Source organism: Halichoerus grypus, chromosome 2, assembly GCF_964656455.1.
Source record: "Halichoerus grypus chromosome 2, mHalGry1.hap1.1, whole genome shotgun sequence".
NCBI lineage: Eukaryota > Metazoa > Chordata > Mammalia > Carnivora > Phocidae > Halichoerus > Halichoerus grypus.
Window position 1 is genome coordinate 109055646 of NC_135713.1, and position 27887 is coordinate 109083532.

The 27887-nt window shown below is 39.0% G+C and overlaps 1 protein-coding gene across 3 annotated transcripts in view; it reads right to left on the bottom strand.

Annotated features, from left to right (window-relative positions):
* RAB3C (RAB3C, member RAS oncogene family) overlaps positions 1–27887 on the bottom strand; it is a 343707-nt gene that overhangs the window by 143342 nt on the left and 172478 nt on the right. For all 3 annotated transcript variants that reach the window (XM_078067302.1, XM_078067301.1, XM_078067300.1), the window contains one exon: positions 17128–17246. In XM_078067302.1, coding sequence (XP_077923428.1) covers positions 17128–17246 — 119 coding nt within the window. The remainder of the gene's footprint in view (positions 1–17127; positions 17247–27887) is intronic.

Sequence of the window (27887 nt, forward strand, 5' to 3'; positions counted from 1 at the left end):
CAGTGGAGGTAGCAAGGAGCACTGCACATATGAGTAATAGCCCGTGGTCTGGTGTGGCTGGGGTGAAGACAGGTGCATGCAGTTATTACACCCCATCTATTTTTTAACAGTAGACCTGGCAGAATGGGGCCTTTGAATATCAGAGGGTGGCTAGCAGAAACGCCCTGCAGAACTGCCCTGGCTGCGTGGAAGGCATGGACTGGTTAAAGAGGAAATTCTAGGAACAAGGCTGATTCCATAATGGTGGCCCGGTGACCAGGGAACTGCATGTCTTATTTCCCCTGAAAGCCTCCGAAGTTTGTGAGGGCAGGATGTGATTCATTTGGACACTTTTTGAGGAGATTGCCATGCAAAAATCCCCAACTGCAAACAAAAACCAACCAAACAAAAAACAACCCTTGTAAGTTGAATGGAATCTTGTATGCTATATTCAGCATCCTGTGTGCTGCATATCCAACTTCCAAAAATATATATATAAAGTTTGGAAAACCACAAACGTGACAGTCCCCCTGTTCTGCCTAGTTAGAAGCCTCTAAAAGTTTAGAGTCTGGCCTCACCTCTTCTTTGTGTGAGCATCCCATCAAAGAGAATGAAGAAATCATGAAAAGGCTCAACATGCACTTGTCACCTCATCCCAAACCATGAGAATCCTGACCCAGACTGAGTTCACCAGAAATGCCACACAGGGCTGCTAAACCACGTGACTCCTACACGTTTGAGGTGGTGTTTACCTCAGGCCTGCAGAAGCCCTTTCCATACCAGTCCTTCCGCCATTAATAAAACAGTAGTGAATCCCGGGAACCTTTGCAGCAACTGTACTGATGATAAATCCTTGATAGCAAGTACTTACTACTCCTCACTGCATCTCTCTACCCCTTCCAGGGGAAACTACGGGCTTCCACCCATGGGTTCAGGCTTATGTTTCTCATACTGGGAGGAAGTCTAGAAGGAGTCCCTGCCTCAGAATGCAGCTGTAGGTTGGCTGTAGGTCCTGTGCTTGCTGACAGGACTAGGACTTGTGATCTGAATCCTTCGGGTTTGAATGACTGATCCATACCAAGACTTTATGCTGTGTTTCTACCTGAACCACAGAATTTCTGAGGAAAAAAAAAAAAAAGCTGGCAAACAATGTAGCATTAAAATCCAGTCCACAATGGAAATATGTGGGATAGAGTCATCATTTTTAATGGATTGGTTGTAGAGGTAGGGGCATAAAAAACCATTCTGCAAAATCTAAAGATATAAAAGGTTAAGAAGCTATATAAGATATATGTATGTATTTCTCCAGAATGTTATTATTCATACAAGGGTGTCCAATTCCAATAATCTGTGACAACAATTGCCTTGGGTAAAGCTCTCATCTTTCAATGTAACTTCACATTACAATCCACTGGGGAGATTTTTTAAAAATCCTGATGCTGGGGTAACAATAGCAGAAATTCTGATTGAATTACTGCATAGGACAATAGGCCTTGAAAAGAGGTCCAAGTGATTCTAGTGTGCAATCTGGACCGGGAACTACGGTCTGATACAGACTGAGGGCAAGAGAAAGTTCTTCAGTGTCTACAACATGCCAGGTATATTAGATCTTCTCTTCTACTCCTCACAGCCATCTTTTAAGTTAGGAATCCTTTACCTCATTTAAATATAGTCAAGGGAGTCTAAGGAATGGTAAGCAGTGTGAAAGTTCCCAGGTTATACCGTATTTTGGTTTGTTGGATTTGTCTAACTTTGAGGCAAGGGGCTTCCATTAAGGGTCTGCAAAGCTTCACGGCCCTCCTCCTCAGCCTGGTGCCTCGTGCCCTTCTCAAAACGGAGATTTAACCAATAATTCTACCCCCTTCTTTAGGCCTTTCTCATTTCCTCCCCAGATCCTGTCTCCATTAGTTTTAAATTGAAGGAATTAAAAAAAAAAAAAAAGGCAATTTTTCCTCCTGGCTTAAGGAAATTTCTACTAAAATAAGCTGTTTTATCAAGCTCCATAAATTGAGTCCTCTTTGGTCCTTTTCAAAATATATGATAAGGTCATAGGATATAAAATTCTGTGCTCCAGCAACTCAGAAAGGACTTATCTCCAGAATACAAACTCTGAAGGCAAAGATTTGCATAAATTACCATGTTAATATGCATATTCAAAGTTCACAGTTTATCAAAAACAAAGAAAATAATCTCAATTATAGCAGAGCATCCATTTCTTCCTATTCCTTAAATATTTGCTATGTAATTAGGAAGTGCTAGGTTGGGGAGTGGGCACAGCTAGTTTTTACTGTACTTAACTCCTTGAATGTCAGGGTAACAAATCTATCAAAAATGTCATGTTTAGGATGGAGCCCAGTGGAACTCGGCAAAAGCGTGAGGTTGAGGGAAGGGGTTTGATAAGAAAAGTGGTTAGGTATGAAGTAGGGGGTAAAAATAATTGTTTTTCCACTATTTGCTCATAAAAAGAACGTTTTGACATTGTGACACGGGCATTGTGAGGAGGGCTAGTTCCACACGACCCTGTCCTGTTGGCCTTCTCACTACGCTTGGCTTCAGTAGGAATGAAACTGATTTGAATAGCAAAATGTGGAGAGCCAACAAGGGCAAGAGAAAAAAAGGATGCCAAAGGGAAAGTGAGATGCAAGTCAGAGGAGTGGAGGACCCAGGAGGGCCACCTGGTGTCAGGGCAGCTGGTGTGCCCACGTCAGTCAGCCTTGCAGTGCTCCTTGGCGGGCTTGCTCAGGGCAGTTTTCCACAAAGGGGTCTTCCACAGGAGTGCTGAAATTTTAAGTATAGCTCTTTCCTGAATTGTCAGTCATTTTAGTGACTTCTCAAACCTAACAGTAGTCATGGGAAACCCTGAATTTGTGGCCAGCTAGTCAGAATAGCCCCGGGGACCCCCAAACTGAAGTGAGGCCAAACTTGTGGAGGACTCTGGCCTTAATCTTGAGTTTGGCTAACTCTGGGTAGACATATCAGGCTGACTACTCAAAAACTTTTAATTGTTGTGAGTATTTGGTTTAAAAAAAAAAAAAGGTCTAGAAACCACCTAGGCCTTATGACATTTCTCTCATCTGCCTTCCACTGGTTGTTGCTTTCAATATGCTATGGGAAGGAACAACAGAGAAAGAGCCAAATTCATTTGATATTTATAAATTAAAATTAGGTTATAGGATACAATAGACCTTAAATGTGAACTGTCCTGAGGGATATTATATGAACAAAGAACATGAGATTGACAGCATGGAGACTGTGATATATGGTTGGGTTGCCTGTATGTCCTTTTAGTTACACTGTGATTCTTGCTCTTGCTTTGGAAATTGATGGTACATAAAGGGAAAGGTACAGACAACAATGAAGAAGGGATCTGTCTAAATTTAATGGAATCAGACATTATACATGATGACCTATCTTCTGGTGATGAAATGGAATCCTCCCATGACTAAGATTGTGCTATTTTTCTAATTTTCTGAATAGTAACCTTTAATGTTTCTTCCTTTCCTTTCCTCTCCTCTCCTCCCTTCCCCTCCCCTCCCATCCCTTCCCCTCCTCTCTTCTCTTCTCTTTCTTTCCTTTTCTTTCTTTCTTTTTCTTTCTTTCTTTCTTTCTTTCTTTCTTTCTTTCTTTCTTTCTTTCTTTCATTTTGTTTTTAAGGAGTGGGTGTGTAGGGGGTTGGTTTACAACTGATAATTAAGAAAATTATATTAATGAAATGAACTGCAAAGATAAATGACCAAACCCAGCCCAATGGTAAATGAACAAACGGGGCTCCAGAATGCTCCTGCTAGTCAGGAGCCCTACATTAGGCAAACAATGTCAACAATTTAGAAATAAGTAGAGATTAGACTGGAGTTGTGGCAGTTTAGACCTAGAAGACCTGGTCTTTCTACTCATTTCACGATGCTGTAGCTGAGTACATATGTATTTGCTGATTGGACAATTAGAGAATGAGGACCAGTAGTAGGTATCAAGAAGTACCCAACATATTCACTATGGTCAGAAAGCAGACTTGGAGACCACATTCACCACAGATCTGAAAACACTGGTAAGACTCAAGAAAGGCATAACTGTTCCTCTTTAAAGCCTAGAAATATGTTTTCTTAATACTATCACCAACAATCCTACAGATTTGTTTTTATACAGCAATCATCAACCATACAACCCAGAAATCAAGATGAACATCTACGACAGAAAATAGGCTCTTACCACAATCTCCTTTCCTGAGGAGTTATGTGACAGGTATAATTATTGTCCTTCAAGACAAATCTATTCCCCAAAGGCAGGCAACTAATTTCAAAGAAAATAAGGTATATTAAAATAGATGGAAACCAAGGAAATCCTGTGAGAAAATACTGGCATTTGCAATAAGTATAGTCATACAAAACTGCACAAAAGGGGCTGCCAAGAAGTGTATTTTCAGAGGGCAAGTGAAGCAGAACAAATAGCAATCATATTTATATAATATCTTTTATCCAAGAGTCCAAGTAATTTTTTATTTAATCTTTATATTCCCTATATAACCTGACTGGGGTAAGTAAGGCTGCAGCAACTAGAATTTAGCTTCTAGCCTTTGGTTTAGTGTTAATATTTATAGAAGAGTAATTACCATCTCTGAGTACAGTTGAGGTTAGTTAAGTACCCAAACACCAAGTCATATAGGACAGGCTTCAGTCTTCAGACTTTTGCTATTTCCCAAGTCGCAAAAAAAAAAAAAAAAAAAAAAAGAAAGAAAGAAAGAAAGAAAAAGATTCTCTCTGACCAAAATCTGAGCCCATGTTTGCCTTACAGGTCTGGGCAGACATTGGGTAAAATGAAATGCTTAATTAGGATCTTTAATTCAAGGCTTTACATTTTGTACCATGTCTGTATTCTTCATGCAGCTAATTTTTATCTCAATTTCCAGTCTGAGGAATTCATTGAGACAAACCAGAACAAACTGCTGTAAGTGAAAGAGTGAGTGGAAAAAACAAAGAAACAAGAGAACCCAGAGGCAGGCAGTTGGTTAACTGGAAACAGAAACAGTAAGAAAAACTTTGAACTGAGGCCACGAGAGACGAGCAAATATTTCCTATTGGGTTAGATGACATTTCTAATCCTCTTTAGGTCCCCTGAAATATGTGCTATGCATTTGTTGTACTAACCCAGGTCCCAAATATACTCTCTTCTCCAAAAACAAACAAATAACCCCAAACCAAACCATTTTAGAGATAGAATGTACTACAAAAACTAACCAGGTAACTTCAAGTCATTTTGCCCCATATGTATGCTAAAACATTTTAATTTCTCTTTATCAATTCTACCCACATATCCTCTCCATTCTACCGAGAAGCTGGGAGAATTTTATAATATAGACAAAATTTTGGTTAAGTAGGCATTATCTCCTTGCTACATTTGAATTGAAAGTTTTCATTTATTTTCATCATAATGGTCTGATACTATTCTGGCCCTCGTCATCAGTTTTTTGTTGGACATAATTGATATGTGCCATGAACCGTGCCAGATTATAAAGACAGAAAATGAAGATCTAGTCCCATATACTTCTCTCTCTGTTATTCATATATTCATTTACTCAACAAATATGTGTTGAATACCTACTATGTTCCAGGGACTGTTCTGGATTCATAAGACATAATACTGCATAAAAAGGACAGAAATTGCTGTTCTGTGAAGCTAGCATTCTTATTGCAGAGACAGATGTGATAAATAAGTAAGTTATAAAATAAAAAGGGTTGCAATATAAAAGAGGGTGGGCAATATAAAAGGTCTTGCTGAGAAGGTAACATTATAGTGAAGACCATTAGGTGAGGGGAGAACCATAAGGATATCTGGGAAAGAGACTTCTAAGCAGTGAGAAAAGCAGGAGCAAATGCCCTGAAGAAGAAGCATGTCTGCTGTGTTCTAGAAATAGCAAAGAGGCTGTTGTGGCGAGACCAGGTGCAAGAGAGGAAGAGAAGAAGAAGGTAAGATAGAGAGGTGGTGAGTCAGCTGCACAGGATCTTGTAGGCTGTTGTAAGGGCTTTGGCTTCAGTCCAGGAAAGGTGGGATGCTGTGAATGTTTGGAACAGAAGAGTGACACGATCTGATTTACAGTTTGAAAAGCACCCTCTCTGTGCTGGGAAGATTCTGGGGGCAGGGACAGTGGTAGAAGCAGAATGACCAGTTAGGCTATAGCAACAATCCAGACAGGAGAGGATGGTGGCATGATCAAGGTGGTATCAGTGTGTTATGGGTTGAATTGTATCCCTCCAGAAATATTGAAGTTCTCATCCTAAGTACCTGTGAATGTGGCCATATTTAGAATTAGGCATTCACAGATGATCAAGTTAAGATGAGGTCTTTAAGGTGGGTCCAGATCCAATATTACTGTATCTTTATAAAAAGGATAACTTTGGGGGCTCCTGGGTGGCTCAGTCAGTTAAGCATCTGCCTTCGGCTCAGGTCATGACCTCAGGGTCCTGGGATTGAGCCCTGCATCGGGCTTCCTGCTCAGTGGGGAGCCTCCTTCTCCTTCTCACTCTGCCTCTCTCCCTGCTTGTGCTCTCTTGCTCTCTCTCAAATAAATAAATAAAGATCTTAAAAAAAAAAGAAAGGATAATGTTGGTCGCAGAGGGAGACACATACAAAGGAGAGATGATATGAAAACACAGGAAGCAGACAGCCATCTACAAGCCATGGTATGCCTGAGGCTAGCAGAAGCTAGAAGAAAGGTCTGGAACAGATTCACTCACATGTTCTCAGAAGCCAGCCCCGCCAATACTCTGATCTGGGACTTAGAGTCCCAGAACTGTGAGACAATAAATTTCTCTTATTCAGCTACCCAGTCTGTGGGCCTGGCTACGGCAGCCCGAGCAAACTAATACACATTGGAAATGGTGGGCAGTGAAGGGATTCTGGATATAAAATTGGTTCTCATTATTCATGGATTCCGTACTTGCAAATTTGTCTACTTGCTAAAATTTATTTGTAATCCCCAAATAAATACTCACGGCGCTTTCACAGACATTTGCAGACATAAGCCAAGGGATGAGAAAGCGGAGTGGCCTGACACACATATTCCCAGCGGAGACTGAAAAAGACCATGCTTTGCCTGGTTTCAGTCTTCTTCTGTAAACAGTGCTTTTTCGCAATATGCTCAATGCCGTACTTTTCACCTTTTGTGCTTTTTGTTGGTGACTGCGTTTAAAATGACCGCCAAGCATAAAGCCCAAGTGCTGTCTGGTGTTCCCAAGTGCAAAAAGACTGTCGTATGGCTGTGCAGAAACACCTGGGTCAGACACACTTCATTTGGGCACGAGTTTTCTGCTGCTGGCCATGACTCCAATGTTCACGAATCAACAAAATACATTAAATAAAGTGTCTTTAAGTGGAAACACACCTAAAACCAAGCACATATTGATCTGCTGGCAAAAATGTAATCAGAGGCTCCCAGGAACCTGCCTCTCTATTTCCCCTATGGAGCAACAATTCAGTATTCACTAACTAACATTTTTGGTGACTTCATGGAGTGTAACAACTTTGAACAAGAGCAGACTGTACTTTGATATTAGAGCCAAGATACAATAGTATTTGTTGAAGGAGTGGATGTGGGGTGTCAGAAAATAAGGAGTTAAGATTAGTCCCGATGTTTTTGGCCCAGTAAACCAAAAAGATGGAGATGCAAAAGACAGCTGAGGGGATAGGGTGTTGGTTTATTTCAGGTTTTTTGGAAGGAGCTGTGGATTAGGAGCTATCTATCCTTTAAATATAAGCTTGAGGTTAAGTTGGATTATCCATACAGGAAAAATGGTTTAAGGCTGGGTCAGAGCAGCAATGAGAGAGTGAGCAATGAGAGAGAGAGAGAGAGAGAGGGAGGGAGGGAGAAGAAAGACTCCTTGATGCCCAGTGTCGGGTGGGGGTGAACCTTGGCATCAGATGTCTGCATTCTAATCCCACCACTACGAACTCTGAGCTGTGACAGAACCAACTTTATAGTTGATAGGAACCTTGAACAAGGTTAGGAAGCCATGAACAAAGGTTTAGCAATTATTCATCTTAGTTGTTATTACCAGTCTAAAATTCTTTCATATTGAACATGATGTCACCTTCATTTAAGACCATTACATATTTTTGGATAACAAAAAATTGCAGAGGAAAAGAATATCTGAGGGTGAAATTTCATTCTGGTTGTAGCACATCTGCAATGGTACCCTGAACGTCATAGAAATGAATTATTTAAAACTGGTGGGAAGATGGTGTTAGACTTTTATCCTCCGTCTGGTGGTTTTTAAAAAATATCAATCTGCTCACCAGATTTCCTGCTTCAAAAAAAACACAAAAAACAAAAAAACCCCACAAAAAAACAAACAAAAAAACCCAAACTTATATTTAGAGTTCCTCATTGTGTCATAAAAAGCCAAATGTAAATAAATAAGGTAGGGGAAGAGAAGTCAGCGACATTCTCCTGCAGGAAGTACAGCAGCCTGTGGCCAGGCCATACTTAGAACAGAAATGCACTTAACGTCAGGAACGGGAAGATTTTTTTTTTAAGATTTTATTTATTTGAGAGAGAGAGCGAGAGTGAGAGAGCGGGAGCGGCAGGCAGAGGGAGAGGGAGAAGCAGGCTCCCCACTGAGCAGGGAGCCTGACGTGGGGCTCGATCCCAGGACCCTGAGATCATCACCTGAGCTGAAGGCAGATGCTTAACCGACTGAGCCACCCAGTGCCCCAGGAATGGGAAGATTTTAAGTCAAGTTGAAAGGCACTGCAAAAAAAAAAAAAAAAAAAAGAAAGGCACTGCAGTAGGTGTAGACAGTTGAGTCTTAGGCACTGGATGTTTAGGAAGAGCCTGGACAAGGGATCCACATTCCATATACCTGGGGCCATGCTCCAACTGAGACCTAGGAACTCTCTGGCCACCACTCACCTGAGAAACATTTCAAAGGCAGTGAAATTTTCAGTGGTGATCTTGTGTTTCTAGAACTATTTAAATCTATTTGGGACTTGTCTCTCTAATCATTTATTTATTTTGTTTCTTAAACCAAAGCCCATAGGAGGAGTCAAAGCACAGAACACTATTTTTTTTTTTTTTTTTGAGAGGTAACTTCTCTTTTCTCACATAACGGAGCCACAAAATTCCTGCCCTTGACTTTACAACTCCACACAGTTTGCTCCCTAACAAAATGCAGATTTAAGCAAATGGGAATCTGGCAAATTCTACTTACTGACCATGATTTACACATATTTTCACCATGTGGACAAATCTGAAGAACATTGTAAGCCCCGTTGCAGTTCTCAATATGATTGTTTACAGCCACCTTACTTTCCCACATCTTTTTACAAAACACTCCAATCAATTCTGATGGCTTCACGAGATGCACATTCTCCGTGCGAGTTTCACTCACTCATTCAATAAATATTTCTTAAGTAGCCACTCAGTGCCATTCCTAGAGTAGACACTGGGATACAAAGGTGAAGAAGACAAGTATAGTCTTTTTTTTAAGGAACTTGGAATTCGGCAGGAAAACAGAGTACTAGATAAACACTTACAATATGTTATAAGATACATGTGTGATAGTGTTTTGACAGTATACTACAGAAGCAACTAAAAGAATATGGTATTTGAAAAAACATCAGAGAAAATGATGGACAATCTGAGATCTGAAGGATGAGAAGAAATTGGCTTGATCTTGGGGTTGGAGGGATGTGGTTTGTTATAGAAAGCAAAGGCCCTGAGAAAAAGAAACCCAGAGGTATGAGAAGCTCAGGAGACTGAAAGAAGTTTAAAAACTAGACTTGATAACAATTATAATACAAGATCAGCATTTGTATTCCAAAGTACTGGATGCAATATTAGTGTCTGAGGCCTTCTTCAGAGTGCATAGCCTCACACTCTCTTCTACCTAAGGTATAACATAGAAAAATGATATTTAGGGAAGATAGTCTAGGTAGCATGGAATCCAAGCATTCCCTTGAATGGTTACCATTCAGTTCTTGGATCACTAAAGACCACAAGAAGTCTATGTGTTCAGACTACAGTATTTGCCTAGATTCTCATGGGGGCCTTCATTGAACATGCTCTAATGTTTGCCTCCTGGGTTTTGAGGCCATTGTAAGAAAGGAGTCTCCTGAGGTCTTTTTAGTACTAGCTATAAAAGCCTTCGTTGACATAAACCCAATGTGCCCCCAATAAAAGACATTTCCATCAGCATTTAATTCAAAGAAAACTTTCTTTGCCCTGGAGGATTGGTGTGGTATTTCTCCCCTTCCTATAATGAGAGCTATAGAATACACCGTGTTTACTTTTTTCCCCCCTAAGCCTTGATTTTCACCATGATTTCCAAGAACCTTAGAACTAAATTTCATTCCATTTTATCTTTTGGATTTCCATAAGCTTTTAAATTCTCTCTGACACCTCTCATGTGCTCCCTCAGATCTTCTTGCTTCACCCGTCTGAGGCGGCTCTTGGCCACTTGCTACACGGCTCCCGCTACACACTTCTGCAAGCGCTCTGCTCAACTACCACCTCCCTTCTCCAACATGAGAAAGGCGTCACCCAAAGCAGCTCACCTCAGGCCAATGCCACGGTCTCTTGCCTTCCACGCGGAAGCTTCCCTGCTGCTACGACTATGAGTCATCCATGTCTGTGGAACTTGGACTCTTTGCTCTTGCTGTCCTGAGACCATACACTTCACAATCAAGAATTAGCATGTAAGATTTTTCCACCCCATTTCCAGGGCATGAGGGCTAAAACAATTATTTGCTCCTGATTCTTGGGAGTTACTCTCTAATCCTATTTTATTAACCATATTGTATGTATCTTTGGTGTTTTTTCTCACATTCTTTTTGAATATTTGTAGACCCTAGATAAATGTATAAGTAAGCTCACAGTGAGTTTCATTTTATATTAATTTTATAGAATTGTGGAATTTGGCCAAATTAAAGAGGATATTTTTATTTAATTGCCCAGATAAAATTCCACTGGAAAATTGAAAGCACAGTTTAATGTGTTTTCAAAAAAAGGATAGCCACCATTTCCTCAACACAATCTGCTACCTTGTTGCTATTCTCTCTAAATCTCTACGCCTGGCTTCTTAACACATTAGAATTTGTGTGTCATGAAATTCTAAGAAATTTAACACTTAATCTGAATGTCCCTATAATTGGTTTAAGAATTTTACTGAGATCACAGCCAAAAACCATTTTCTTTCCTTTTGGAGCAGTTGAAGTGCATTTTGTTAGAGTATTTGAAACTTTAGGTGCAAATCAGTCTCAATTTCTTATTTTTTGCTATATGTGTTTTTCTAGGTTTTTTTTTTTTTTTGGTCCCCTTAATATCGACACTTGGAGACTAGTAATTTAGAGAATATGTTCCTTTGTGCTTGTTTTTTTGAGAAGGCTTTATTTCCTAGTATAGAAAGTCACCACTGAATGCCACCAAGCTCCCTTCTTTCCCGAGTACTACTTACTAATGCCATATATGTAAAGCAAGTAGGAAACGCTGAACTGGACTTTTTTTTTTTTCCTAAACAGTTTTCTTTTCTTACTATGCCATTCTGTTTTTATTCCTTAAACATTTTCCAAGGTTTTTGACGGGTCAGTTTTTTCAGGTAAGAATAATTTTTAAAATACCTGTTTTGTAATGTTACCTATGTTAAGTAGGGAACACAAACAAGTTAGACATATTATTGCTCTGCAAATAATTTGCAATCTATTAAGAACTTAAGACAAGTATATCTTCAGAACAACACAAAGTTGAATATGATTAGTGCCATAGCAGTGATGGACATAACAATGTTAAATCTTCTGTTGGGAGGAAGAATAGAACCATTAAATCCTGGCTATGTCAGTCTGAAGTAATTTCATATTTTCTGTTGGGATATCAACAAAGGATGTGAACCTCTATAGTTCTTTGGATCATCCATCCAAAATATGCATTGTATTATTGTACAGTAAGAGATTACTTTATGATTCCACTTATATGAGGTACTTAGAATAGTCAAATTCATAGAGATACAAAGTAGAATGGTGGTTGCCAGAGGCTGAGGAGAAGAAAGAAGGGGAAGTTACTATTTACAAGGTATAGAATTTCAGTTTTGCAAGATGAAGGGTTTTGGAGAAGGATGGTAGTGATGGTTGTGACAGCACTAACAATGCATTTAATACCACTAACTGTACACTTAAAAAATGGTTGAGTTGTAAATTTTGCTACATATATTTCACAATAAAAATTCAGAAAAAAGTTATAGGATTGTATTGTATTCAGTACTAGAGAAACAAGATTAATGAACTCACAGTCTAATACAGAAGAAAAAACGTAATCAAATAAAAACAGAGTATACTAGGTTCTGTAGGTGGTCTGTAGAAAGTGCTGGGGTAGTGTGAATGCAGGCATAAGGGTATGAGGAGCACTGTCCACTGGGATTGGAAATTGGGGTGCACGGGAAAGGAGGTAGCAGGATCTTCAAACCTTCATACAAGAGTTGATATTTGAGCTGCCTTAAAAGGTGAAAAAGAGTTGGAAAGATAACAGAGAAGGTATTCTAAGCAGAGGCACAGAGGTATTAGAGGGATCAAACATCTGTAAATTGAGCAAAGTTGTCTGGCTGAAATATGGGACCAGTGGACAAGAGTGGTAGGAGATGATGTTAGTGACACATGTGGGTGGGGGCTACACTGTTTACCATGTTTGGACTTCGTTCAAAACCAAAGGCCTTAATCAGAAACGGGGTTCAGGATCACTTGCGAAGGTTTCAAAAGTACATACGGCCAGATTTATCACTGAAGATTTATTTTTAAGACATGTTAAGGTTTGGGGCTCCTGGGTGGTTCAGTCAGTTGAGCATCTGATGCTTGGTTTTGACTCAGGTCATGATTTCAGGGTCATGGGATGGAGCCCTGTGTCGGGTTCTGCATTCAGCAGGGAGTCTACTTGAGATTCTCTTCCCCTCTCTCTTCCCCTCCCGTCTGCTCACACGCTCTCTGTCTCTCTCTCTCTCTTTCTGTCTCTCCAAAATAAATAAATAAATCTTAAAAAAAAAAAAAGACATGTTAAGTTTCATTAGCTCTGATGGCCATATGATAGAGGATGTGGAGTGGGTGGAACCTAAAGGTAAAAAGACAAGACAGAAGGTTTGTAAAGCAGATGAAAGCCAATGACAGTCCAGGTGAAGACAGTGGCAACGAAGAATAAGAATAGATGTGAGAGGCATTTAGAAAGTCAAAATTATTGGACTTGGTGGTCAATGAGATGTGATGTGTAAAAGACAGAAATCAAAAACACTGCTTAGATTTCTATATCAGATAACTGGATGAGGGTGGATCCATTAATTGGGATAGTAAATGCTGGCATAAATACAATGTCTGGCAGAATGTCGAAAGAGGGGGTGCTCAATACATGTTTGTGGAGTGAATAAAATCCCCCTAATAATAATGGTCATACAATTGGGGACGGAAAAAAAGAAGTAAGGATCGATTTTGTTGGTTTTTGACAGATCTAGATGTGCCGGGGAATGGAGGGGGTAGGCTGTGAAGAAGATATGCAAAGCAGGGGGTGATATCAAAGCAAAACCCCACAAAGTTTAGGAAGGTAAGCCTGGGTTCTAGAAACCGTGAATAGATCAGTTTGCCTCTATGATAGTGAGAAGAGACTGTAAAGGTATAGTGGTTCCACAATGTGGTATGTCTCAAAGTCGGGCTGAAGAAGGTTTAACTAATTCAGTAGGTGATGGCAAGTCATGGCTTTTGGGCGGGGCCTTGCAGTGGTCTTTAGGATTATGTTCATCTGGAATACTCTTACAGCAGCAGTGGGATAGGATGGCGTGGGACAGGAAGAAATCTATAAGGGAGAAAGATCAGTTAGAAGGCTACTGTGAGGGTAGAAGCAAACCATAATAAGAAGAAGAGCAATGATGGTCACAGTAGGAATGGAGAGGCAGGAGCAGAATCAAAAGATATTCAGAAAAAATTAATACGCAAGATCAAGTTCCAGATTGGGATGGTTGGAGGTTAGAATTGGATTCAGGGTAGACCCTGGGTGACAGGGTGTGGTGGTGTCAATAAGAAGAAATAATGACGTCAGGAAGGTGAGCAATTTTAGGCAGAGATAATTGATTCTGAGGCACCAGCAGGATAGCCAGGTGAAGAAATATTTGGGCCACCTGGAAATGCAACGCTGCAGTTTAGAACACAGCCTGGAGCCAGAAATGTAAACTTGGGAGCTATCCAGTGTAAATGATAAATGATGTGTGTGAGAGGATAGGATAGCCAAGGAAAGCAAAAATGAGCCCAATAGAACAAACCATGGGGGTATGCTTACTCTTGGCTGGGTGAGGGAAATCTTGGAAGTAGAAAGAGAAGCAGTCCTAGGGAGAGACAAGAATAATCTGGAAAACACACCTCTCAAAAAAAAAGGGGGGTGGGAAACAGAGCTTCAAAAAAGAAGAGTGGTAAAAAAAAAAAAAAAAAAAGAAGAGTGGTAAACAGTCAAATAGGGAATTTGAGGCAGAGGAAGACTGGTAAGGGCAGGTGGTCTGTTCACAGGCGAGGAAGCGTGGTGGGGATGAAGCTGGGCTGGCTGGGGTGAGCGAGGGAAGGTGTGGGGTAGGGCTTGCGGAAGCTGAACTTCTCCACATCATTTCTCATGCTAGAGCCAGAAGTATAGAGAGCTGGGTTATTGGTCTTATTGCCATTTGGTTTTAATGAACTCAATTCTTGGTATTCTCAGTAGTCATATAACATTCATTGAAACAACAGGGTAAGAACTATGGGTGCAAACAGCATTTGGGACCCTGAAGTTTGGAAGGTGATTCATGAACACCTCCTGTCCGGGAGCACTGGGTCTCAACGTTTCCTCAGAGGAAAGAATCAAAGTTAAAATGACCACTTTGCATAGCAGTTTGTATGCCAGAGCTATGTGTGAAAATTAACTAGATATCACCACATTATTAATTGAACAAACCTTTCTGTCACTAGTTTGAAACGGTACTTTCATCATAAACTAAATCTAGATGGATTTGTGTCTATGTTTGGACTCTTTGTTTCTTTCCATTTTGTACCAAACCTGTCGGTATTTAATTGGGGTTGCCTTGAATCTATGAATTAATATGAGAAGAACTGGCATTTTTACAATATTCAGTCTACTAAAAAGAAGAGTACTTAAGCCTTCTTTTATGCGGCTCAGTGGAAGATAATTACTTTTTCATATAGTCCCAATCTCACCCTTTTCAGTTTATAGCTATATATTTCCTTTTTGAGAGGCTACTGTAAATGCATTATTTCTTGCATTGTAAGTGTGTGTGCATCTGTGTGTGTAAGTAGAAGAGATGTAGGTGTTTTCTCAGATGAACAATTAAAATTTAAAAGAAATGTCCACAATAGCCAAACTATGGAAAGAGCCAAGATGTCCATCAACAGATGAATGGATAAAGAAGATGTGGTATATATATACAATGGAATATTATGCAGCCATCAAAAGGAATGAGATCTTGCCATTTGCAACGACGTGGGTGGAACTGGAGGGTATTATGCTGAGCGAAATAAGTCAAACAGAGAAAGACATGTATCATATGACCTCACTGATATGAGGAATTCTTAATCTCAGGAAACAAACTGAGGGTTGCTGGAGTGGGGGGTGGGGTGGGAGGGATGGGGTGACTGGGTGATGGACACTGGGGAGGGTATGTGCTCTGGTAAGCGCTGTGAATTGTGCAAGACTGTTGAATCTCAGATCTGTACCTCTGAAACAAATAATGCAATATATGTTAAGAAAGAAAAAAAGAAGAAGAAGAATGTAGCAGGAGGGGAAGAATGAAGGGGGGGAAATCGGAGGGGGAGAAGAACCATGAGAGACGATGGACTCTGAAAAACAAACTGAGGGTTCTAGAGGGGAGGGGGGTGGGAGGATGTGTTAGCCTGGTGATGGGTATTGAGGAGGGCACGTTCTGCATGGAGCACTGGGTGTTATGCACAAACAATGAATCATGGAACACTATATCTAAAACTAATGATGTAATGTATGGGGATTAACATAACAATAAAAAAATTTAAAAACAACAACAACAACAACAACAAAAATAAAATAAAATAAAATTTAAAAGAAATAATCTAAAGCAAGTTGAAGTTTTTAATAGCATCTGACCTTCATTGAGCTGATACACGTGTAAAAAAAATTACTTTGGGTAATACTATGATGCAAAACAGGAAAAAAAAATGAATGCCATTTATTTCACTTTGGGGGGCTACTATTCTCGTATAGAAGCCCAGCTGTGACCGTTGGCAGTTAAAATGTGATGGCTGTTCAGGCCTGCTCCCAGCAGCGGGGGCGCCATTTTCCTCCTCCTACCACACAAAGCTCTAGCTAGACTCTAGCTCTTGCCACAGGAAAGCAACTCTGCTCAGCCCCGCTGCTTGAATCCCTGACCATGACCATGACCATCAGCTCTTCCACTTGTCCTCCCAAGGTGCTGGGGGGACTGGCTGACAGAAGCCACATAAGGTCTCCGCTGCCAGTCATACTCCCCACGGACAGAGGGGTTTTCGCATAGCTGATGTAGCCATGAGTCAGAACATGCTTGGGTTTTAGCTCTGCCTTTATCTCAGTCCTTTGAAACTTTTCAACTTGAAGAAAAACTGAAAACTATTTAACAAATCTAGACAAGGGGCTAGCAAGCTTTTACTGTCAACGGCCAGATAGGAAATGTTTCAGGCTTTGTGGGCCCTATGGTTTCTGTTAAAACAACTTACCTCTGCTGTTGTGTGTGAAAGCAGTCTCAGACGGTAAGGAAATGAGCCTGGCTACGTTCTAATAAAACTATTCACAAAACAAATGGTGGGCCACATTAGGCCCACAGTTTACAAATCCCTGTTTTAGACCAGTAAATTTCCAAACCATTCATTATTTATATTTAAAAAAAAATCAAAAGTCTCCTTGGAACTAAGCATAACAGGTTGCAAAGCACCGGAAGTTACAGAATGTAGAAAAATCACCAGAAGGATTTCCTACCAATCTCTAAACAACGACTCTGAGCATAGCCAGTATTTGTCTGCTTTGTGAAGCACAAGGGGGATCACAGTACACAACAAACACACATAGTGACACTGGTCACTGCTTTGAGAAGGAAGAGGAAGTCGAATGAAAACTCCATTATTACTAGTGATGGGAGTATTACTTACCAATCCTGTACTGCATTGAAGGATTCTTCATTTGTGATGTCATACATTAAAATAAAGCCCATGGCCCCACGGTAATAGGCTGTGGTGATAGTCCGGTATCTTTCCTGGCCTGCTGTGTCCTAAAAAATAACAATTTTTAATATTTTGATTATATTATATAATTTTAATTATACATATTTTTATTATAAAATAATAATCTCTCAAAAAATAAGGCAACACATATTTTGGGAAGTGATTATTTCAGAAATAGTCATAATAGAGAGTCTACATTGTACTTGCAATGTATCACTATATATCTTTTTAGTCTTGTTTTCCCTCGTGATTTTCATATGACAGCTCTGCAATATTATGAAAAATTCTTTTTTTGGTAAAGATCTAGCTCAAAATACCTTCTACATATGTTCATTCCTGTTAAGCAGCAGATAACTATAGATAATAAAATAAAAAGATTATACATGTGAAAATCTGTAGCTTTTTGTATAGTTTAAAACTAGAAGAGTTCATTAGCTCCAGCATTAGGTATTTATAATCGAAGTACAAGCCACTATGGGGGAAAAGAAGAGTTTTATGAACAGTTCGCTGCTTTTAAAAGCATGCAGTTCAATCTCACTTTCTTCAACTGTAAAATGAGAATAAAAATACCTGCTTTGTGTGGATATTTGAGTCAACAGACCTGGAGTTCCTGCTCTGCTATTACATAGCTGAGGAACGGGGACAATCCACTAAACCTCTATAACTAAACCTCTCGAAGATTTAGCATGTTTGTTAGGACTATGTGAAACAGTGTATCTGAGGTGCTTCACACAGAGCCTGGCATACAAATGGTGGTCAATAAATGCTGAGTGCTGGCTGCTGTTCCTAAAGGTTGGGGAGGCAAAGCTAGCGTATGGCGGGAGATAGCAGCTTACAAATACAGAGGCTCAGCACCTACCAAAGAGATGGCATGCAATAGTGAAATCTGGGGATATGGCAGACACATTGCTAAAGTCACCTGCATATGTTACGTAGCTCAAGAAATTATTCCTCAGTTCAACTGACTCTTGTCCCTTTGTCTTCACAGGATCTGGGCTATGGTTTATAACACCATGCTCCTTGGTTTTCCCTTTCACCACTTTCCCTGGAGATCGGGCTTTGATTTCTCTTTCTCAGTACTCTAGGTGCTGAGCACTTTGGACAGAAACATTATCTTCTTTCAGACTTTAGTCTGGATCCTCTTTCTACTCTTCTCCCAGACATGCCTCCTTTGCACATGGAGTACATCCCAGCTCCCCTTAAGATGTAATAGCCCTTGGAGGGGAAGCTAATGAGTTGGATGACACAAGAATAGGTTCCTTATCAACCAAATGAAACTAATATCTCCTGGGTCTCACTCTTGGGATGGGCTCATGTTGGATATGCTATTCCTCACCCATAGGTGTTCTCCAGCTTGGATGCTTACACTCCACCATAGACTAACCCATGAGAAACTTGAGGTTGCTTACAATTTTCTCCTAATCTGTGTGGTATATTTTATTCAGCCCCCTGCAACTTCAGAGTAGAGTGATCAAAGAAGGCTGAGGAAATCAGCAAATGATTCCAGGAGAACAGGGGGGCATGAAGACAAAGTTGAGAATTAGCTGACTTTTCATGAAACCAACAATAGGACCAGGGATGAGATTGGCCTGACTAGAAGAAGATATTTATGTGGTGATATTAGGGATATAAGGTTCCAAAGATAGGATGGAAACAAATTATGGTACCCAAAATAGCAAAAATAGAGCAAAATCTGTGGGAAAGATCTTTCAGAACATATCACCATTGGCAGAAAACAAAAAGGAAAGTACAGATTTTACCACATGAAAATTTGACAATTCCTTGAATATAAAAAAAGGTATAAATAAAATTAAAATGGTACATAATCATAGTGGGAAATATATTTGCATTGTACCAGAGAGACCAAAGGTTACTATCTTTAATATGTCAAGTGGTGCTAGAAATCATTAAGAAAAATGTTAATAATCTAATTTTAAAATTATTTATATAGAAGCACATAAATAGCTAATTAATCTGTAGAAAGAGTTGAATCCCAAGCATAATAATGCTGCAGAGTTACATGCCTACCTAATAGAAGTTTCTCGGACATTATTTGAATGTCTTATCGTACTTTACTTAGTATTTTGTTTATATGAAAATGTAGATGGTTGAAATAAACATGAATATCATAAACTGCATATAACTGGGAAAAATAATCAAGTTTATTAAGCAGAAAGAAGCCAATCTTGAGCTTATGTGGATATTCTTAGATATTCATTGGATTTCATTCAATTAACAGCATATCCAATTGTGAAATAAAGAAGAAATTTAGAGAACCAAATTCCCAAAGACTATGTTTACAAAGCATGGGGTAATCAGAGATTGTGTAATATATTTCCGCTGTCTGGGGAACAAAACATCTTAAAACTAGTCATTTTATTTTAAAACATCTACTTTTGTCTTGGGTGCCTCTTTTCCAGAATACATTATCTATAAAATTACCTCTTTATTTTTTCTTATTGTGAAGTAACTTTAAGTGGCTGTCTTGTCAACAATACTGTAACAGTGTTGTGTGGTGACAGAGGGCAGCTCCACTTGTAGTGAGCACAGCATCACACATAGACTTGTTCAATCACTAGGTTGTACACCTGAAACTAACATTGTGTGTCAACTATATTCCAATAACATTTTTTTAAAGTCATAAAAATATGTAAAAATTAAAAAAGATAAAAATCTGAAAAGAAAAAGCTTTTTAGCATTGATTGAATAGTCTTCTCACAGTCTGGGGACCCCATTCCTGCTGCCTTCTCTATATAACAGACAGCTTTCCCCTGATTTTTCACTAGGGGAAAACAGCCAATACACCCGAGGTACTGCTAAAAAGTGACCCAGACCCTTCCTGTCAGGCATGTCTTCAACACAGACACTGAATAGTGGTGTGTTGGAAAACTGTGACATCTCTTTCTTCTTGACCTCTTCCGGTGATAGCTTTCCTTTTCATAAGATGTTAATTTTATTTTGACAGTAAAGAAACTAGTTCTAGGATTATAAAACATTCATTTCAGTCTGTGAGTGTATTTAATCTTTGTGAGAGCAGAAATCAAGGCCCCATTATATTATGATTGATATATTATAGGAAACCACATGGTTGGATAGCCATTATCAAAATTTAAAAGTAGACAGAGGGGGACAAAACCAGTTTTCAAGAAAAAAAAAATAGCTTTCAGGAAGCACTTAAGTCACAGCAAGGACTAACCCTAACCCTAACCCTAACCCTAACCTTCCACACTGTTCTGATATGAACCCAGAAACACAATCTACTTGGAGGTAGTTGTCACCTTTCCTCTCGGGGAAAATAAGAAATTGTACCAAATAGGGGTAATGTATTAGGAAAAACAGAGAGTAGTTTTCCTTCCCAAATAGAAAGACAATAAAAAAGAGTAAAATTAAGCTAATAAACCAGGCACCAAGTTGGCTCTTCATTGGTTTTGAGTACTGAATACAATTTCAGAATTATAAACTCATTAGCATGTTCTCTCCCATGGTATCAGGAAGAAAAAGAAGTCAGAAAAACACTTCATTACATTTGACATTTACTAATGATGATAAAGGTTCTATCTGAAAGAAAGGAACATTTTATAATGTCAAGTGCCACTAATGTAATTAAATGTGAGCAGTCTTAGAAGGTAACTGGCTAAAATGGTACCTCTTCTCAATTTGCTCAGAAAAATGGCTCCAAACCTTGGTTTTGCACTGTTCCTCTGCTCGGTTAATTCTGATAACTGGGGATACCTGCTGATTTTCTATAAATACTGTAGGCTTCTTATAATTGAAAAACACAACTGGAAATCTCTTACAGAGAAAATGAGGGATAAAAATATGATTAAAAATGAAAACTTTCTTCCATGAAAGTTAGCTGTCCTTTTCTTCTCTTTTAAGAAAAATAAACTCATTTTAGTTGGTTTAAATATTTTGATTTCTCATTCATGTTTTTTTTTTGTTGTTGTTGTTGTTGTTGTTTGGTTTGTTTGTTTGTTTGAGAGAGTGCCCACGTGAGTGGTGGCACTGGGGGGAGAAGAGAGGCAGAGGGAGAGGGAGAGAGACTTCTAAAGCAGACTCCTGGCTGAGTGTGGAGACCAATGTGGGGCTCAATCTTACAACCCTGAGATCATGACCTGAGTTGAAATCAAGAGTGGGGTGCTTAACCAACTGAGCCACCCAGATGCTCCATTTCTATTCATGTTTTTAAGAGGAATTTTTGGCTTTAATGATAGGTTTGATTAGCAAATACTTGAGTATATGTCAAGAAAAGAACTGTAAAACGTAAGACATTAGCATCTTGATTAAGTAGTAGCAAGGAACGTTTTCAGTTTGAATTTTGGCATTTTTGTCTTTGTTTTTGATTTAATTTTTTCCAATGAAATATTCTATATTTTTTAACTGTATATATGACATTCCCAAACTCTTCTGAAATTATGCAGAGATAACGTGCAGTTTTAAGATAGAGGGAATAGCCTTGGTATGTGAGGTCTGAGTTACATTGTAATTTGATTTTTGTTTTGGTGGTGACTTCTCTCTGTATTGGATTAAAGGGAAAATGAAAGTAAACATTAGGAAAGGAATATAACTCAAATAATATCACCACAATCAAAATACATTTATTGAACGTCTAGACAGAGAAAAATAGATTAAAGGATAGATAATCCTAGTACATGATAAAGTAGGTAATTTTATATGTGAAGAAACTAAACCAAACACATTGATGTTAACTCATTAACAAAAGTAATTTAATTAAACTAAGGGAAATAATATGTGATAACCCAAAAAGATTGTCAACAGAAATGCAAGATGAGGATCCTGCAACATAAGACATAAAACACACGTTATTGAATTTCCAAATAGACCAAAGATATGAAATGGAATAAATGCTCAGTCATTAAGCATCCACACAAGTAGTAATCTTTTGTACTTTGCTTCCGTTACTTGTAGGAATTATTTTGAATCATCAAATGAAGATTAAACTATGTTAATATAGTTTAATATGACTGCTGATTGATTGATTGATTCATTCATTCATTTGTTCATTCATTCAACAAACATTTGGTGAATACCTATTACCAGTTAGGAACTGTGATCAGTTTAGATTAAATTTATACTCCATCTATTGGAGACATATTTTTGTATATTTTAAAATACTACACATTAAAAACATTTGATTAAGCAGAATACCATATTCTCTACACGACAAAAAATTAGGTAAAATCATGAAAATATCATTTCTAAAGAACTAGACAGCCTAGCAATTTAAAATTGTAATCAAGGCTACTTGCTCAGTGGTGAGGTTCTCTGATTCATAGCAACTGAATGGTCTAAACTGTATTCCCTCCAAAAGATACGTTGAAGTCCCAACCCCCAGAACTCGTGGACGTGACCTTATTTGGAAATAGGGTCTTTGTAGGTGTAATCAAGTTAATATGAGTTCATACCGGGTTAGGGGAGGGCCTTAATCCTATGACTAGTATCCTTTGAAGAAGAGGAAACAGAGACCCAGAGCACAGAGGGAAGGTCACACGAAGGCAGAGGCAGAGGCTAGAGCGATACATCAATGAGCCAAGGAAGCCAACCACCAGAAGTGAGGAGAGAGGGGTGAAATGAATTCTCTGCTAGAATGTGAGAGGGAACATGGCCCTGACAATGCCTTTATTTAGGACTTCTGGTCTCCAGAGCTGTGAGGCAGTAACTCTCTGTTGTTTTAAGTCACTCAATTTGTGGTCCTTCAATACTGCAGCACCAGGAAGCTAATAGTCACTGACCCCAGTCTGGAATCTTCATGATCAGGGCAGAAACAATATAAATTTCGCAGCTACCCACACACCCTTACTACTTTACAGAAGAGAAAATATCAAAAGTTAAAGGTAGCCTTAGGGAGAAATCTAACATAGTTTCACAGTGTAAACTCATGAAGGATGTTATGCTAAAGTGCATTACTATATTCCATGTATGTAAAATTAATTCTGTTCACAAAAAGATGAGTTGATATACCTTTGGGATTTTAAAAAGTAGATCTTTATATATTTATACACACATACATATATGGTAATTAGAAAGAAAGAACAATGTCGCTTGAAATGACAAAAATTATATACTGCTTCATGTTGGTATTTGACCCCTAAATGATCAACATGCTATTATAGAAAGATCCCAAGTCATGATGTACACTGAGACACGACCCTCCAAAACAACAGAAACAACAGAATGGTGATAATTACACATCATTTCTTTTGTATGGTGGTACTTTCCCTCAAGTCGTATTTATTTTTTCACTTTCATAAATAGGCAGACATAAAGCAGCATTGGATATAGTCATAAATACAGTAAGCAAAACAAGAAGCTTAAATATTTTATGCTCTCTTGCTGCATATTTATTTTTGGAATGAAGTAAGAACTTTTTTCCTAACAGCAGTTAATCTTCTATTAAAATCAAATTTACAAACCACTTTCTCTTTACTGATCTTGTGCAAACAGCCCCTTTGTTTCATTTACACACACTTACACAAGCATCTGTAAGTCAAGCCCACATTTTAGAAGAGAGTTCTAAGAAACTGGCCTCTAAATAGTTCTTCGATCAATTTAGATGTCCTTCCTACCAACTGTCCTTTATCCACCCCTCTTACACCAGTTTATTGATCAGATTTTCTTGTCATGATGTTTAGCTTTGATATACCCAAACCTTCATTTTATAATGGCATCCATTTCTAAGTAAAACATAATAAAATAAGCCCGAGGCAGAGGATAAAACTTGACCTACTATTTCTTGGCACTGTTACCATGGCAATTCATCTTCCCTGGAAGAGTGAACAGTCACATATAGCTCTTTTATAGGTGGCCTTTGACTCCACCATCAGTGAGACCCTAACATATCAACCAATTGTGTATTTCTGTTCATGAAAGTTGAGACACTCTTCAGTAAACACGAAATGCTCTGGCGAACTCGCTTCAAGACCTAAATAAAACTCACAATCAAAGCTGTGTAAAAGGCATCTTCACTCATTTTTATTTAAGAGCTTGTTTTTTAAGAATGATTAACACAAAGGCAGAGGAAGATGCCATTTTTTGCTTTCTTTTTAATTAATCTCTTTGACATACTTCCTCCCAGTGGGATTTTGATTATGCTCAATTTTGTCAAAACCTGGGGCATAAATACTTAAATGTAGGCAAGCTCAGAGCTTTTAGTCAAGGATGGTGATTGCTTTTCTTCACAGAATGCAATTTAAAATGCTTACAATGATCAAAGGATAACAGGCTTTTGAGTGGGAATCTTATTGTCGCCCTAAAATTGGCAACTAAGACTCAAACTAGACTCCTTACAAAAGGAATGGAACTTTCACTCACAAAAGCCACATGCCAGTAGGACTGGGTTAGATGGGTGTCTGCATAGGCAGTGGGAGTACTGATCTGCGCTTGTGCAGGGGTGTCTAAGACCTGGAGAGAGATGGCAGGGTGGACGGGGGGGCAGTAGAGAGGTCTGATTTCCCACTGGTTAGTATGGCTAGGTTACGTGAGTTTCCCATAGACAAATAAATACCATAGCACGTAGCTGTGCTTGAGACATCTTGCCATTAATGCACTTCATGAGAGGGCCATCTCGTGGATGAGGTATGGGAGTCTAGTGGTATACTAACAGGGAAAGGAGGGAGTTGAAGGAATGCTAAAAGGGAAGAAACGTGAACAAAACTTCCATGTCATTGCACTGTGCAGCAGGACAGCCCTGCAGGGCTCCCTGAACATCCTGCATAAGGGAGCCAGCATTTAGCTGTATGTCACGCAGAACGTGTGGACAGCAGGACAAGCTCAGCTGGAGAAGCCAAGAGAGAATCTAATTCATGTCCAGTTAGGTAAAGTCATCTGTCCTCTCCTTACTTCCCAGCTCTCCTTCCATCTTTGACACAGTTAGAGCAAGAACTAGAAAAAGGAGGGACAGAAAGGGTGAAAGAGTGGATCAAACCCCTCTTCCTATTATACCACCAGTCCCTAGGAATATAGCCAGATTTATAATAAGAGAAGAATATGAGTATTAAATTGGATATGACAAAGGCATTTTAAACTAAGCTCTAGGCTCAATAATATTGAGCTTTTGGTTTTTTTAAAAAAAGGCTTTATTTTTGAAGATTTTATTTATTTATTTATTTTTAGAGAGAGAGAGAGCACATGCTGGGGGGAAGCAAAGGGGGAGACGGAAAAATAGACCCCTCACTGAGCATGGGGCTCGATCTCATGACCCTGAGATCATGACCTGAGCCGAAATCAAGAGTCCCATGCTCAACTGACTGAGCCACCCAGGTGCCCCAGGCTTTATTTTTCTTAGAGTAGTTTTAGGTTCATAGTAAAATTGATTGGAAAATGTAGAGATTTCTCATATACCCTCTGCATAGCTTCATGCATAATCTCCCCCATTATCAACATCCCCCACTAGAGGGGTACGTTGGTTGCAACTGATGAACCTACGCTGATACATCATCATCACTCAAAGCCCATGGTTTACATTAGGGTTCACTCTTGGTGTTGTACATTCTATGGGTTTGGACAAATGTATAGTGACATGTATTCCCCATTATAGTATGATACAAAGTAGGTTCACTGCCCTAAAAACCTCTGTGCTCTGCCCGAGCTTTATTTATTTATTTATTTATTTATTTATTTATTTTTTAAAGATTTTATTTATTTATTCATGAGAGACAGAGAGAGAGAGAGAGGCAGAGGGAGAAGCAGGCTCCCAAGGAGCAGGGAGCCTGATGCGGGACTCGATCCCAGGTCTCTGGGATCATGACCTAAGCCGAAGGCAGACGCTTAACCATCTGAGCCACCCAGGCGCCCTGCCTGAGCTTTTTTTAAAAAAATATTTTATTTGTCAGAGAGAGAGAGAGGGAGAGAGAACATAATCAGGAGGGGGAGAAGCAGACAGAGGGAGAAACAGGCTCCTCGCTGAGCAAGGAGCCCGATGTGGGACTCAATCCCAGGACCCTGGGATCATGACCTGAGCCAAAGGCAGACGCTTAACCAACTGAACCACCCAGGCGATTCCCCCCCACCCCTTTTAAAATAAGAAACAAATGACTGGAAATGGGATCTGTTCAAGTTGTGCCTTGAAGATGGACATAGGACATTGGGCAGAGCATGACTGAAACAGAATTTAGATAGAAATAATACTGATGCGTGATATTTAGCACCAATGGAGTTGGGCTTTTCACCAGACTAACCACCAGTGAAATATAACAGTGACAACGTGAAGAGGTGAAGAGTATAGACTTGAGCAGGACTTCACACATTTCACAGTACATTCACATCTACCATTTTATTTAATTATTCTGAGGGAAGAGACCATTTTATAGATGACTGAACTGAGAAAGAAGAAGGTTAGGCAGCAGTTCTGAGTCATAACAGGGGGAAATGACAGGAGTTATACTAAAGCCAAGCTTTTCTCACACAAAATCTAGTCCTCCCTCCAAATATTGGGTTGAATATTGAATAATTTAGATTTTTTTTCAATCTGGCTCAATGTTTGATGTTATCATTTGCCTATTTAACACTTGTTCCGTCTATGTGCTTTTGATCTTTGTCAAACTCCACTCATTCTTCAACCAATGGTAGCTGCACCCAGTCCCAATGCTCTACTGAAATTGTTCATGCAGTGGGTGTTACACGCAACTGATGAATTGTTGAACACTACATTAAAAACTAATGATGTACTGTATGTACTATATGCTGGCTAATTGAACATAATAATAAAAGAATAAGAAAAAAAAGAAAAACCAAGGAACTATTTCAGAAAAAAAAAAAAATCAGTGACATTCTGACTGCCATACCCAGGGGTTTAATTTTTGGTTCTCATCCCAGTTGTCCCATCTGAAACAATTATTACAGATGACAAGTCCTTATCTCTTTAAACCTGCTCTTCTAGGGCATGGTTCTCCAATTTCGAGTGTAAAAGGTCAAGACAGTATTAAATATGGAACAATGCACAACACTGTTATGTAGAGTGGGAAGTGGTGGCTGATAAATTATTCTAAGTATCTGAGTTTGGGGAAATAAAGATATTAAATTTTTATTTTAAATATAAATTGTGGAATTTTAATAATTATATATAACAGATAAAATTTCAAACTAATAAAGGAAAGAATGAAATTGGAAAAAATAAAAGCACTCAACCAATCCAAGAGAAAGCAGGAAATGAATAGAAAGAATCATAGGATGGTCAAGCCAAAATCATAAAATAAGATGCAAATACAGTGGTAATCGTGGTAAATATTAATGGGCCAATTTTTCCAGTAAAACGGTTCTGATGCACTAGATCAAAAATCCTGTAAGAGGGAAAAAGGTATTTACAAACATTCTGTGACTTCAGAGCTGAAATAGACCTAGAAAATTTAGTTTCTTGTTTACAAATGCGGAAATGAAAGGCCAAAGAAGCCAGTGAGATCATCAAGTTCCAGCAGCTTAAAAGTGCCAGATATGCAACCAGAACCCAGATCTCCTGACTTCCAATATGAGCTCTGTTAAATTATACTGTCTTCTTCTTTTCAACAAAAATATATTTAATCTTTATAAACTAACTTCTATATGCACCTTCTTTCCTTCTGGAAATACTAGAGGCCTGCATCCCAGACTGATGACATTTTCTCCTAGAGGGTAGAGAAAGTTCTAATTAGTAATAAGAATAAAAATACGGCAACTAAAAAAGTACCCTAGGT